This window comes from Olea europaea, unplaced genomic scaffold (assembly GCF_002742605.1).
Source record: "Olea europaea var. sylvestris unplaced genomic scaffold, O_europaea_v1 scaffold156, whole genome shotgun sequence".
In the NCBI taxonomy this organism is placed as follows: Eukaryota; Viridiplantae; Streptophyta; class Magnoliopsida; order Lamiales; family Oleaceae; genus Olea; species Olea europaea.
The window spans coordinates 236,595-251,205 of record NW_019233203.1 but is presented as its reverse complement, the minus strand read 5'-3'; the positions used below and the strand labels follow the sequence as shown (position 1 = coordinate 251,205).

General features: G+C 34.1%; 2 protein-coding genes across 5 annotated transcripts; both read left to right on the top strand.

Annotated features, from left to right (window-relative positions):
- The first annotated feature begins 1,642 nt into the window (after window positions 1-1,642).
- Window positions 1,643-6,517, top strand: LOC111376761 (probable E3 ubiquitin-protein ligase RHG1A). Of its 4 annotated transcripts, none has more exons than XM_022999743.1 (6): window positions 1,643-2,024; window positions 3,320-4,505; window positions 4,643-4,693; window positions 4,766-4,864; window positions 5,044-5,208; window positions 6,191-6,517. In XM_022999743.1, the coding sequence occupies exons 2-6, from the start codon at window positions 3,345-3,347 to the stop codon at window positions 6,329-6,331; spliced, it is 1,617 nt and encodes a 538-aa protein (XP_022855511.1). In that variant the 5' UTR covers window positions 1,643-2,024; window positions 3,320-3,344; the 3' UTR covers window positions 6,332-6,517. The 4 variants fall into 4 exon arrangements, with proteins under 4 accessions (XP_022855511.1, XP_022855512.1, XP_022855510.1 ...); XM_022999744.1 differs by having other exon boundaries at window positions 1,644-1,857; XM_022999742.1 differs by having other exon boundaries at window positions 1,647-1,864.
- Window positions 6,518-8,621: 2,104 nt separating this feature from the next.
- Window positions 8,622-14,104, top strand: LOC111376760 (protein KAKU4-like). Its single transcript, XM_022999741.1, has 6 exons — window positions 8,622-8,952; window positions 11,144-11,208; window positions 12,840-12,949; window positions 13,312-13,427; window positions 13,508-13,638; window positions 13,904-14,104. The coding sequence occupies exons 1-6, from the start codon at window positions 8,703-8,705 to the stop codon at window positions 14,087-14,089; spliced, it is 858 nt and encodes a 285-aa protein (XP_022855509.1). The 5' UTR covers window positions 8,622-8,702; the 3' UTR covers window positions 14,090-14,104.
- The last annotated feature ends 507 nt before the right edge of the window (window positions 14,105-14,611 follow it).

Sequence of the window (14,611 nt, the reverse complement as noted above, 5' to 3'; positions counted from 1 at the left end):
TAAGACTACCTACTCCAATCCAATTAATAAATATTTTTTATTTGGTATACCCAAAAAAGTAAAGAAAATAAAAGAAATGATAATGACTTGAAAAAAGGACAGGAATGAATGTGTTAGGAGGCAGTCAATTGTTCCAATTTGAGGTTAGTGGTGGGGTTTGGCAATTGGTTCCATCCTCAGGACGTAAGCAAATAATAATATTTAAATTCATAGAGGTTAGTTCTATGTTTTTGTGGGCACAATTAACTCCCAATTATAGATGTCCACTTTTAGCATTCTCTCCTAGAGGTTTTGATAATGTACTGTACATGGGCATTCCAAGGGGAACATATTCATGTCAATTAACTATTTTGATCTTATTGAGTGATTAGAGTCATTTTTAGTAATTTTAATTCCCAAGTTTTTAGTTCAATTGTAGATCACGTGGCTAATAATTGTATTTTTCTGTCTAGGTTGTACGTCGTTTGCACGTTTTGAAAGTTATAAGGTAGAGATATTTCTAGCCTAGTAGTGAAAAATCGAGAATTCTACATTAGCTTCATATAGTTTTCATTTTTAGTGTTTTTTAGTCATCTTTAAATTGATTCAGCGTAATTAAGTCCATATTTGATGGTCATTATTGTGTAAATGTGATGTTTTGAATAACGATTTTTTTTTTTAAATTGTACGGTTAAAAAATAAGGAAATATTTTGAGTTTAGATGTAAAATATTTTACTATTTGAATGTATTGTGATGATCATGAGAAATAAATTGTTTTTGTTTTAAAGGGAGTGAAAAAGAGAGTAAAGAAAAGATCTCTTTTGTTCTGAACAACTACCAATATGCTATTTATTGTACAATGCCCAAAAAGGATCTTATTATTGAAGTATTCTAAAAAAAGGTTGAATCTTAACCTTAAGGTCCCCCACCGCTCCACCCCTGAAATATCGTAAGAGAGGTTAATCGCGAAATGTGTCTCAATAGGTTAGGGAACAAGAACTACTTATATATTATTGTTCACAAAGAGTTTCAATCCATATTTCAAGAATCGAACCCTCATACTGCAGCTGCCAGCAAAGTTAAATATATCTTATCCTTATCCTTTGCATTACTGGAATATGTCTCTCGGTGCATCATTGAAGATTTCTAAATATTATACAAGATTGAATAAGATAATTGATGAAATGTAAAAAAAATAATAATAATAATAAAAAATGAAAAATATTATTATTATCCATCACATCAAGCAATTATATTTGACTTTCTATATCTTGTATGAATCCTAATGACTATATTTTTCATTCTCATTCTTTTTAAAATGACAATCAAACGGCTCGTAAAATTGTGTTATCCTATAATTCTAAAAAAATGTTGAACCTCAACCTTGAGAACCTCTACCACCTCGACCCTAAAGCTTTATGAGGAAAATAAATCGCGAGATCTGTCCTAACAGGCTAAGGAATAAGAGCTATTTGTCTACTGCGTCTACAAGGAGTCAAATTTCATATTTCAGGAATTGAACCCTCACACTATGACTACCAACAAGACGTGAAATAACCTCACTCCTATCTTTTAAACCACTGAATTATGCTCGGAGCTCCAATAATTCTATTTAATATTGTCCATTGCAAGCACCATCATATCTTCCTATAAATCGAGCTTATTTGCCATTACAATTCTCACTGCACAAATGGCAGCTGTCGCAAAGTATAGAAGTGGTGGTATGGGCCCTGAACAATGTCATTAGGACCACCCAAAATCCGTCGATGATTGACCGTCCAAACCAAGAAAACCCCACAAACCGCACATCAACTCAATCGGCAAGAGGGCAATTCAGCATCAGTTTGTTGCGCCGCGGATTTCTTCTTCATTTTATGGTTCGATGTAGTCTTCTTTTCTACCTAAAAATCTGTTGTTTCATATTACAGTCGGATCTCTTTACACTACGAATGGTTTTGTACACGTCTCTTTTCTTCTCTATAAGGCTAAACTTCCATTCCAATCCAACCATGCACTAATTACAGCTTTCTTCAGTTTTATTCAGGTAAAATAAATTAACAAAAAGTTGATTCATTTTTTCGATCGTTTTTTCCCTGACAAAAAGTTGGGTTTTCTAATAAATTCCTTTTTTTTTTTTCTTTTTTTGGGGGGGGGGGGGGGGGGTGTTCTTGATTGGCCCTTCTTGAATTTTAATTTATATATCGAGTTTTTGAATTCTTTTCAGGGATAATATCTATGATTTCCATGTAATATCTCGGGGTTGTTTAATGACCACCTCGTGTTTTTTCTCTTATTATCGAAGATTACTTTCTTTCTCAACATTCAATTCAATATTATTCAATATTTGTGAACCCTGAAATTAGATGTTTTAGTTCTTTTATATGATATGAATTTTCCTTTGGTTTAATCCAATATGTGTTTGATTCTTGCTGAAGAGAGTAAAGTGTAACCTTTACTTGAACTAGTCGGTGGCTTGATTGTGATAAACGTGTTTCTTTAGGAATAGAAAATGTCAAGCAATCAAACAAACTAAAATAAAATTATATTTTTGCTTAATAAAAAGCAAAAGAAAATCCACCCCTCAATGAGACTGGAAAATTCTGGGGATGTGAACTTTGATCATGTAAGTCTCTTCTTTCTTTATTTTTGTCATATTTCATCTTGGTTTCTCCTGTGCGCTGCATGATCATTCATTTAGGCTATAACTGTGAACTATAGGCCATATTGTAGTATATTCTGAAGGATAGAGGTAATAGATTCTATCATTAATGCCTTGTTGATATTTTTTTTCCCCACATATATAGTGGTCTTAGAGAGAAGTTGAATTTTCGACATGGCTTCTACAATGTATCACTTCTTGCTTGTTGACTTGTGAGTCTGTATCATGGAGTGCGTAAATTGAGCCCTATCCCTTCACATGTTACTCATGTTCACAGTCCGTAACGAAACATGTATGGACAGATGTTGTATCTGTTGGTTTTACACGTGTCAGATATATACTTGTATATGGCGCTTCAAATTTTTATACTGCTTACACTATTTATCATTCTTTTTATTTCAACCCACCGGCTGAAATTGTTGCTCGTATCATTGAACTTTCTTCCTTTTATATTGGTGCTTCTACACCTCATTCTCTCTTCCATATTAGGCTAATTGTTTGTCTCTGTTACTAGTGCAATTGTATATAATTAGTTTTGAGACCATCAATCTCTCTCTTGTTTAAGATTTTTTTGTGTTTTTCTGCTTAATATTATATACCTATCAAAAAAAAACAAAAAAAGTCTGCTTAATATTATAAACTAATTGGGGGTTTGTGTTTGGTGTATATGTTATTACCAGGAATAAAGGGTTAATACAACATTACATGGACGGATATTCAGGTAAAATAACTGCTCGTGGGGTTGTCCCCAAAAAAGGGTCTGGCATTGCTTTGAAAGATATTGCTAATAGTACAGATCAGAGCACTGAATTCTGCCTTCGACTGGGATGCAGTGGCAGAATTAAGTATACTCAGATTACTGAAAATGGAAGCTCTGTTAAAGCTAAATGTTTGAGGCCATCAGTTCATTCTTCAAATGACAAGAAAATAATTGAAAATCCCCCTAGGACGTGCCCTGTCGCGACCAATTCCAAAAAACCAGGTCCCGATTCTAAGAGAAAGTTCTCTTCTCAATTAGATATTAATCCATCGGAAAGCAGTGCTTCAGGTGAGACTCTGGACCCTATGCCTTCACCAAGTAGAACTCGAACAGCACATCACTCAGAATCTAGAGATGCCAAGACTAGAAAGGGTACGATGATGGATGCAGGGAGTTCTAGAGTAACATCAACTATTAGATCAAGAAAATTATCTAATCGTAATTCTGGGTCATGCAGCGAAAATAATCAGCTAGATTCTATTCTACCAGTTTCTGAAAGCTCAGGCCTTATGGCAAGGAACTCTATTATTAGGAGCAGGTATGGTTTGAGAAGTCTAAAGTGTAATGCAGTATCGGATGTCATTCCACAAAGTTGTTCAACCTTAGATTCCAAGCCTAATACGAAGGATATAGTGAAAAAAGGAAATCCACGAGGGAAAAGCATTTCATCTCCTGGATTGAACCAAACAACTGCAGCTTCATTCGCCCCGTCAACTAGTGGTATCTCCATATCTAATCCAAGAACCAACAGAAGTTGGGCTCGTAGAGAGGGGGGAAATGGAGATGCATCTGTCAGCGCTCGGAGGTTTACAAATATAAACACAACACCGAGACGTTCTAATCAACATAATGAAAACAGTTCCTCATTAAGAGAACCGGTGGTCAGGATCTCTGAGTTACCTCTGCCTGGGCTACCAGTTGATGCTGGTGGTCACAATTCCTCTCAACACTTCTCTACAAATGTTCCTTCAATTGGTTCAAGTTCATATAGTCTTTCAAGTAGTGATGGCAATAATCTCTCCAGTGTAATGCCTGTAGAATTGGGCATTACCCATTTAATGGGTCGTATGACATTGCAGCGGCTTAATATCAGTGGAATTGCTGAGGTATTGCTCCTGTAGTAAATAATATTCCCACGAATTTTTTTCCTCTTGTATTGGTAGTGAGAATTAATGATGCCACTGTATTTGATTAGATTTTCCTACTAGATGGTGAGGTATTGTATTTTTTTCTCTCTGGACAGTTATTGTTAGCAATTGGAAGACTTGAACAAGATGAAGACCTGAATAGTGAGGTATTCAATCTTTATTTACTTGCAACTTATGTGTGTTGGAATTCATAATTGATTTGTTGTCTCTCTCTGCAGCATGTATCTGCCTTGGGGATTAGTTTACTCAGTGGGCTTAGCCATTATTATGACCAACATAGAGACATGAGACTGGACATTGACAACATGTCCTATGAGGTTTGTTTGTGAGGAGTTGATCCTAAATTTGTTAGCCTTATGAACACTGCAAAGTTAATTGATTCTGATCTAAATCCTGCTAAAATTATGGATTAATGTAATTGGGTCTTAAGTTCATGTTATTTGATTTTTTTTATAATGATATCATGACCCTCGGTGTTCTATGATATCTTTAACAGGAATTATTAGCTTTGGAGGAGAGGATAGGTACCGTTAGCACTGCACTCTCTGAAGAGGAATTGTCAAAATGCCTTAGGAAAAGCAGCTATCAGGCTATCTCTTCTGAAGTACGGGACACGGGATCTTTGGAGGATGACAATGACACTAAGTGCTGTATTTGTCAGGTCCTTTTATTTTGTCTTCGGAATTTTACACTGATCATTATTTTTAGTTTGATTTTCTGCACCCTCTCTTTTCCAACAACCCCACCCACTCTCTCACTCCAAATTAATAGAAAAAAATGAAAAAAGAATAGATCATGAAAAACTTCTACATAAATACTTAGTAAGAGGTAAAAAAAATAGAAAAAAGGAAAAAAAAAAAAAAAAAAAAAAAACCTTGAAATAATTTAAATGTGACATCATCTTTCTCTTGAAAAGAAAGCAACTTCCATTCTATAACTTGGGTTCCAGCCCCTTTAGTTGCATTTTGGTTTGTCCTTCACTTATTTCTTGACGTTGAGCTAGCCTGTAGAACACAGTATCTTGGATCTTAGTTACTAGTTTTATCGCTAAGATAATCTTTGATAACTGTAGATCATGTCAAAGCTTATTTTCCTTATGGATCTCCATATTTAAAAAAAAAAAATTACATCAATTGAGCCTTGAATTCCATTGAGCTGATTTTGGTATTATCCTTGTCGTATCTCCATAGCATGTCTGTGGTGCCTAGATTGGATTTGAAATTTTTGTGGAGCTTAATATTTTGGAATGTTGTTGTCCAATTTTTTTTTTTTTTTTTTTTTTTATATAAATTCACAAGGACAAATTCTTGAGCCAAGATGCAGATCCATTCAAGCTTTGCGCTTTGAAATTTGTTGGGATGTAATCCAACCAGTACTGCCTGACATTTGCTGAGAATGGCTTGTTAAGGCATATTTAAGATTTACTCGATAGATAAACGAACTAATCGTGAAAACGGTTGCGTGTATGTCGATTAATCAAGACCAATTCATAAACTAATAAGCAGAATAAAAGATCGTTTTTTAAGCTTCCTTCGAAATTAACCCTACGTTGGCAACCTGTTGCTGAGCTCAATACACGTAATGTCAAATATTTCCATCCATTTTTGGTGTAGAAGACAACATAACATATTCATGTTTTGCAGGAGGAGTACGAATTTGGTAATGAAATTGGTACTTTGGGATGCCAGCACGGGTATCACATGGCATGTGTCGTACAATGGTTGCGGCTGAAGAATTGGTGTCCCATCTGCAAGGTTTCTGCATCTCCCTCTCAACGATCTTAGTTTAGTTGAATGTGGACTAGATGTTGGGGAATGTTTGAAGTACCCATGTACATATCAATATCTTTCTTCTCTTCTGCTTTTTTTTTTGTTTTACATCCTCGATAAACGTCCAAGTTCTGGGAACTTTGTGAAGATTTGTATGATATAACGGCTTCATTTCATGAACTCAAATTCTACATTTAATCCGTTATGCTTTCGGTTTCGGTTGTGCTATATGTACATCACAACTTATAGATTCGTTAACCAACGAATTATATGATGAGATTTGATTTTGTCAAAACCTTATCAACTAAATAAAAATAATAATTTCCCAACTTTCATTTTGAAACCTCATCAATCTATAAAAAAAATTATGTAAAGGATTATACGAGTATTTTTCAATACCTTTTGTTGAGGTGGTTGAAGGTTCATGAACATATTCGGAGATGTTCAACAAGTATTTTTCAATCCCTTTTGCCAAAGTGGTTTAACGTTCATGATCAACTCCAAGTCCCTATTTGATATGGTCAAAAAATATTTTTTTTATTAGATTTTGATCAGGCCGATGAAATGTGGGATTGTAATGTTGATAAAAGTTGTGGTATTACTGAACTAGACAAGGAATAATAATTGTTTGTTGTGCGATCGTAGTCCTTAAATGGAAGCGATTGAATGGTATTAAATTGGCAAACGTGGTTGTTTCCTTATTTGATTAAGCTACTTTATGGAACCAATTTGAGCGGGAATTTTGACTTAAAAATAAAAACATTCAAACAAACAAATTAAAGACACCTCTTATACCCATGAACCGAAATAATTTAGCGAGAAGCTAAATCTTAATTTATCAATAGGTTGGGGATGGTGAGTGAAATTTTTTAACATAATGTTATAACATGAACAATATGTTACATTTGATATTTATAAACTGTGCAATCAACTCGAAATGAGGTGCCTTTAATTTGTTTAAATATATAAGTTTGAATGAAAACAAACAAAATCATGCAACCTAAATATTGGAGAGTAGATCTGTCGTATTACTTGACATTTTTCCAAAGTCAACTGAAAATTGTATTCAAAATCAAAATTAGCAATTTTAATTCTTAATTCTATAGGGTTGAATAAAAATTCAATTAACCATTTACCCCCCCGTTTGATTATCATTTTTGGAATAAAATGTATTATGGAATAATAGTTTTTTTTTTTTTTGGAGAATGTGTGATTAAAAGTAAGAATTTTTTTTGAAATACGTGTATAATTATTTTATAGAATAATGTGTGATTGAAAATAAGTTCTGAAGAAAAGAATTTTGAAAAAATAGGGCTCAAACAAGGGCTTAATATTATTGCTATGCTTAGTGTGTGTCTTGTCGATTTTTTAAGGTTAGGATTAAAAAAGGACCAGCTTCATAGTATTAACTAATAACCAACTCACCACTTCATATTATCGAGATTGGCTCCGGTTAATTTAGAAAATGTGGTCTGAGGAACTATATATGGAACAATTCGGCATAAATTAATACTGACTCCTCGAAATTTAGTAACTTCAACTCCTCAATTACTCATTTGTTTGATCTCCGTTATTTTCAAAATATAATTTTCTCTATTTTTTTCAATAGCACATTTTTCAATAAAATAAGAATAATGCTATTCGCAGTCGTTCACTGTGGCAATCGTCCCAGCGGGAGTAAAAAAAAAAAAAAACTATCACATTAATGCATCATATAACATCGTGTCATATGTATGACACATAGGACGATTGAAATAGTGAGCGATTATGTATATCATTACTCATAAAATAATATTACACACAAATATAAAATTTTCCTTATTTTTTGAATGCACATTTTTCGTTAATCTATTATTTCAAAATGTATTTTTAACCAAAAATGGGGCTCAAATAGGCGCTTAATCTCGTTATAGTTAATTTCGATCATCTGAGTTCTAATAACTTCACTTTTGAAAATAAAATCGAGGATCAATAACCACATAGAAGTTTGAGGCAAGGACAAAATCTTAAACCCCTATTTGGGCTCCATTTTAATTTAATACATTTTTTTTTCTTTTTCTTTTCAATTAATATTTTGTAATAAAATAATATTATACGTAAATATAAATTTTTTTTTCTTTTCTATCACAAACTCTCCAAACAAATCACCATTTTAAAATATATTTTCTCTTGAAACCTCGTTAAAAATAGAGCATAAACAAGTCAGAATTTTTTCGTTTTTCAGGTGTAAGCTAATCTTAAATTAAATTCACGCTTTCCTCGGAAAATGCGTTATTTCACTTTGCTTTTAACATGAATTTCCAAATATATTCCTTTATTATGACCATATGTACGGCCCTTTCAAATCTCCCCCGAAGCAACGTCAACTCTCCTAATTCCATTCCCAATGACATCCGTGTCGGAATCCCAATTCGGCGCCGGTGGAAAAGTAGTAACCAACCGACGGAAGACGCGGCTCGCTGTCACACCCTACGACCGTCCGTCGCCTCCTCCTCCTCCTGCCAGAAGCCCTAATTGGTTTTCTGGCGTAATTATACCATCTGCACGTGCTATTGCTTCTGGTGCTGGGAAAATTATTACTTCTGTGCTCTATTCTGATTATTCGTCTTCTGAAGATGATGATGAGTCCGATTTTGGTACCCTATCGTCGCTTTTCCTTTTATCCAGTTTTTTGGGATTTTCTTTTGCGTATTTTTCTTTTGAGCGTGTTTAGTTGTTTTCGGTGTAGTTTAGTGTATTGTGAATTACTTTTCAGTATGTTTTGATATCCGCGCTACACTTTTGAATTCAAATTTCATAACGAGGATATATTTGTTTAACTCAATTGAAGAGCGAGAACGAGGTTGTGAGAACGTCAAAATATAATATAGAGCACCTCTTACAGCATGTTTCCCCGTGCTTCTTCAAATAATGCAGCTTTCTTGGCAGTATCACATTTGACAATGCTGGCTTTTAAGCTATCTTGAGAAGTCTGATGTAAAAGATGTTATGTGATATTGTCTTGCTTTGAAATTGCTGCATTGGAATTAACTGATACTTGTCATTCTGCCATATATAGTAAGTGATTGTACTATAGTGGCACACAAGAAACATTCCCTCATTAAAAAAAATAATAAAAAATAAAATAGAAAAGATAAATATTGTGCTATACACGTCAACACATCAATGGAAAGTTGAACCATGGCAAAAAGTTTCTCATTTGTCAAATTTTTTATTTTTTTATTTATTTTTTATTTTTATTTTTTGTCAATTTTATTGGTAAATGATAGAATGAGAGAGACAAAGGATAAAATTGGAAAACATGAGTTTTTGGCAGAAGAGCTTATTCAATTTTCTTTTTCTTGTCTCTGTTTCTTTTTCTCTTCCTTTTTTATTTGTGGTGGTTGAAAAGCAATAACATTTTGTGGAGTTAATTATTAGTCCTATAGAATGTTTCGTCATTCATTTTCTGGATGATTTAGCAGGAACAAAACTAGACCATTTCAAACGCATATACGGTCTAATATGGAAGAAGAGTATTGTTCTTTTAGGAAATCACTCTATCCCAACTTGTATAGATTCATGGATGAATTTTTGGGATGTATATATAGCTACGTGTATAACTCTTGTGTATGGGTTGCCCTTCAGTGTAGTAAAAGGTTATTTGAAATGAAAATTGTATTTGGTTTCGTTTAAAGGAGTTTCTGATTAAACAGGTAACAAAGGGAAAACAGTCACAAAAATGGTTAACGGAGAAGAAATCTTTTTATTATACCACCTCTTTTGATTGTTTGCGATGATGGTGTTGTGAATTCACTTCAAAGATAAAGATAAGCTGGGGCGTTTAAGATGTTGGCTTGTAGAACTATTAAAAATCAAGGTAAACTAAGAAGTAAAAAAGAAGTTTTGTTGTGTTGGCAAAAATTCAAAATTAAGAAAGGAATATTCCATCTTGATGCATTGGTGAAAATGTGTGATCTTGTGTGTGTGCGTGTAATGAGTGATGCTTTTTGATCAATGTAAAATATCGACCCTTGAACATCAAAGACACTTGCAAAGCAGCTTCTGAGAAATATGACAACACAAGGCAACCCTGACTAGTAATGTGAGAGGTTGCAAATGATTTTTAATTTGATAACGCTTGAATCCAGAACCTAGTTTACAACAACTTTATAAATATAGCTAGCCGCCATATGATGACAAATCAAATTGAACTTTGCTGGGAGAAAAGGCTGATGTCCTGTGATTTTGGTTTAGCCATCTGAAATTTCATGGGCGTTCAGGTGGATATTTTCAAGTCCAATTTTAGAAAAGTGAACTGTAATTTTCTTTTAGAACCTTCACTGTACATATATTTGATGGGCAAATTCATAGTCTGAAATATTGCTATTCTTTTCAGAAATTATGCCAAGTTTCCATTATTAAAAGTGATGGTGGTACCACCTGTGCTTCCTCTATATTATGATTCTGTCCAGGAAAATTATTTTATCCTGAATGTGGAAATGTATAACACAACAATTTCTGATCAAGAGATCGAATCACCCCTGTAATTATGCTTATTTTATTAGATATTGACTTTTAACTATAATACATGACTCACTATTCTCCGTGTTGTACACATGACAGTAAGGCATAGTAAATGGTATTTGATTTGTGTTTATATTGATTGATATCTATTGAATGCCACACATCGGGAAGTGATTCTGTCGGTTACTGTTTATTCCTTCCTTAACCCCCGCACATCTGGTTCTCTCACATCTGTCACACTGTAGTTCTTTTTCCATCTGTCCTTTGTTCTTTCATTTCTTTCTTATACTTTCTTTATTTTATTTCATTTTTAAATTGCAGAAGATGATGTTGAGAATGACAATGATTACAGTGTCCCTTCTGATGGTATTAATGAATTGAACAAGGTATTCTGTTCGTATTTTAACTTTATGATTCAATGGTGATAATGCGAAATAGTGACTTGTAAACCTTAAATTTGTTTGTACGGTCGAGTGATATGATGTTTCTCCTCTATGGTTACTTCTCCTGGAAGAGGAAAGAAAAATGAGTATTCGGATGAGGGATGAGCCCTTTTATCTACACAGTCAAATATCCTCAGCTGTGGACCCAAAATTTGCACAAAAGTTTGTTTGGCCTATGTGAATCTGTCATTTCTTATCATTTTCTTGGCATGCACAGTGTATAATAACGGATAAGCATGGAGCTCTCTCTATTAAGTTTGACACCAAAGTTGTATAAGAATATGAGAATCATGGAGAAATGCTGTGGATGAGCCAGGGAAGGCAGAAGAAGGTTTGGGTTTATTGTGCAGAATGAAAAGTGCTCCAGCGAATTTTCTCTATTCTTTTAGAACCTTGTATCGTATTGAGTACTGGATTATTAAGGTGGACAGGAATTTAGATTTTGAAGGCTTAGACGGTGCTTTGGCTGGCACTCTGGAAGATTCAGCATCCTGGAAATGGTGGGTGGGTAGTTTGAGTCCCATCTGAGAGGGGTGAACATGTCTGCAGTTTCTTGGTGATTTTAATGATCATAATTTGTTCCCTTGTTTTCAGTACAAGATGGGGAGACTGAAATTTGGAATTAGAAGTGGAGTATCGAAGCAGTTTTGGTTTAAGAAAAAGAAACAACTTAAACAAGTTCCTATACATTCAATTTTGAAAATGAAAAACAAGTGTAGGAAGAAAGTCGTATTGTTGAATGGGAAAAAACTCCTGAATATGCAATTGCTTCAAGCAAGGCTTGAACCCAGTCCCATTGGCCTTACAACTTGAGTGAGGCCTTGGCCTTAAGTGATAGATTCATTTTAATTAGCTGATTCCAACTATGCAGAAGCATAAACTTCAGTCCATTTTATAGAATATTATGTGATTTTTCTGCTGATTTTACATTGATTTGTTTATTTATATTCATTTTCTCTGTAATTCTAGATAGAAATTTATTATTCTAAATTAGTATGATCTATGGACCACCTTCAGTCAAAAGTCATAATGACGCCATGAAAGAAAAGCTAATTTAAATAATTGCTTTCTAATTTGTCCCAGCTAATTTGTTTATCATTGCAACATGATAGCACCAGGCTTTAGTTTCTGCTAGAATTTTAGTTTAGAGAAAGGATGATGGAAGTTATATTGACGATATCGATGTACTATCTACACTCTGATGAATTTGAGAACAGCTACTACTGTTCTTTAGCATTCTTCTTTTTGCAAATTGCTGATAAATGTTGCTCAGTATTTTTAAGTAATGATTTAGATGGTCACTGAGATCTTCATGTCACTAACTTATACCAGACACTGCGCGCAATTGTCCGTTCTCAGAATTGTTTGCTCCGTAAGGTGCATTCGCTAAAACACATTTACAGCACACGACTTTGATTGATTGGCATTTGGTTCCTTTACATGCTGTTATATGTCCTTTAAATGTGTTATAAACTATGTAATATTAATAATGCTTAAAAAGTTCAATTCCAGCTGTTGAATCATATTAGTTGAGCAATTGCAGTTAAACATGTATTTACTTTTCTTGATGACAGGGGACTTTGTCAGAAGTGATAGAATCCAGACAGGGGTCTCATTCTAGATTGAGGAAGAGTGATACCAAGTATATAATTGAACAGCTAATTTTGCAGGAGATGTTCTCAAGGTAATTAAGTGAATTTAAAAGCATATGTCATTGCTCTTTAATTTCTGGGAATTACTAGAAATTGCAAACATGTGTTCCTTCTGTGATATTTGTCGTGTCCTTTTTATTTCTGTTTGTTGCTCTTTTCTCTTGTATTTTCTTTCTTCTATCTTAGCTTCTTCCCTGTTCTGATTTTTGCGACCTATTTCTATAAGTACATACGTGGTTGTTGATTTAAAATTATTGCCAACTAATTTCAGATTGTTGCACAAACTTTTCTTGTACTTCTTGTATTTTCTTTTTCGGGTCTCCTGTTAATGATTTTGGGATCAAACTTCAGTACTTCATGTACTAGCTAACGCTTGGTGTTATACCTTTATCAGGGAAGAGGGTGATAAGTTGATAAAAATGATCAACTCTCGCGTTGTGGGTTATTCCACAATAGAAGCTGGGCAGACAAGTCTACTCACTGTGCCTCCTGGGGAAACAGTTGGCAATGGTATTGATTATCAAAAACTTTCTGGGTAATTCAATTACAGACTCTTTAGATCACTGATCGAGTTTTCCTTTCATGCACAGAAAATGTTGATTTCTACAATAGAACTGCTATGGAAGCAAAAATGTGGCTTGCAGAGAAGAAAGTGGGATCAAGCCCAGTGTCAGACTTGGCCTATGGGACCTGTGGGTTCAACTCCATCGTGCTAGAAAATGTCAGTAATTCTTTTTATGTGATATTGCCGAACAATTGTGTGTTCTCAATTTTTCTTGATCATGTTGTGCTTCAATATTTTTTATTTTTTTGAATTGTGATGTCTTATAGACTTATACAATTGTAATTTTTTTCCCTTTGATCTCATCTCTCAGAATATGTTCTTTGCGTCCGCAAGTCAATTTTGTGCCTAGATTTACGAAGAAATTTGTTGTGAGTATGTTGTTGCTAAATGGTTGCTAATGATACTGAATTGATTAATGCAGATTGGAAGTGAAGTTGGTTCTCCTGTAGATGTGGCCAAGTCCTACATGAAGGTCCGTCCACCTTGGATCTCTCCCACAAAACAAATTGAAGTAGGAACCCCATCAACGATGACAATGGAGCCTTTTAAGGAAGGAACACTATATTCTGTGGGCAATGAGTCCTTGTCTTCATTGAAGGTGCATTGATTATTTTTTCTTTACGCATTCCATTATTGTTGCAGTTGTGTTAAGTAATGCTCAATCTCGTCTGTGCCAATGTCCACTTGAACTTCCGCTGTGTGCCATTTTTTTAAACTGCAGAAACTGTTCCTTTTGTGTTTTCAAATGAAAACAGTCTGTCTTGTGTTGAAATTTTTAGTTCATTTTATATGCTTTAGTTGAGTCCATCACCTTGTTAAGAGGGATCAATGTTTCTTTATGTGTGACTTAAACCTACACGCACCTTTTTTACACATCCGGATTGTTGTTTTTACATTGATGACAACTATCATCATCTGTTTGATGCCTATTTGATGTCTTTACTTTAGAAATATCAGTAAATATCCGTAGTTGATAGGCTTATTTACATAAATTAGCTAGGTGTTTAATGTTTTTGAGAATCGCTGTTAATTCTTTTTCATCCTTCCCATTTCTTTCATCTCATGGTTTTCTCGATTTGTCCTTATTGTTCATTCTGACATACCTAATGTAATTGGAATGTGGCAGAAA

Excerpts from the sequence above, each read along its gene's own strand:
- LOC111376761 (XM_022999742.1), top strand. Across the intron at positions 4,506-4,642 it reads ATATCAGTGGAATTGCTGAG|TTATTGTTAGCAATTGGAAG; the intron begins GTATTGCTCCTG and ends CTCTCTGGACAG. Across the intron at positions 4,694-4,765 it reads ATGAAGACCTGAATAGTGAG|CATGTATCTGCCTTGGGGAT; the intron begins GTATTCAATCTT and ends CTCTCTCTGCAG.
- LOC111376760 (XM_022999741.1), top strand. The coding sequence starts at position 8,703 with ATGACATCCGTGTCGGAATCCCAATTCGGCGCCGGTGGAAAAGTAGTA. Across the intron at positions 11,209-12,839 it reads GTATTAATGAATTGAACAAG|GGGACTTTGTCAGAAGTGAT; the intron begins GTATTCTGTTCG and ends TCTTGATGACAG. Across the intron at positions 13,428-13,507 it reads TGGGGAAACAGTTGGCAATG|AAAATGTTGATTTCTACAAT; the intron begins GTATTGATTATC and ends TTTCATGCACAG.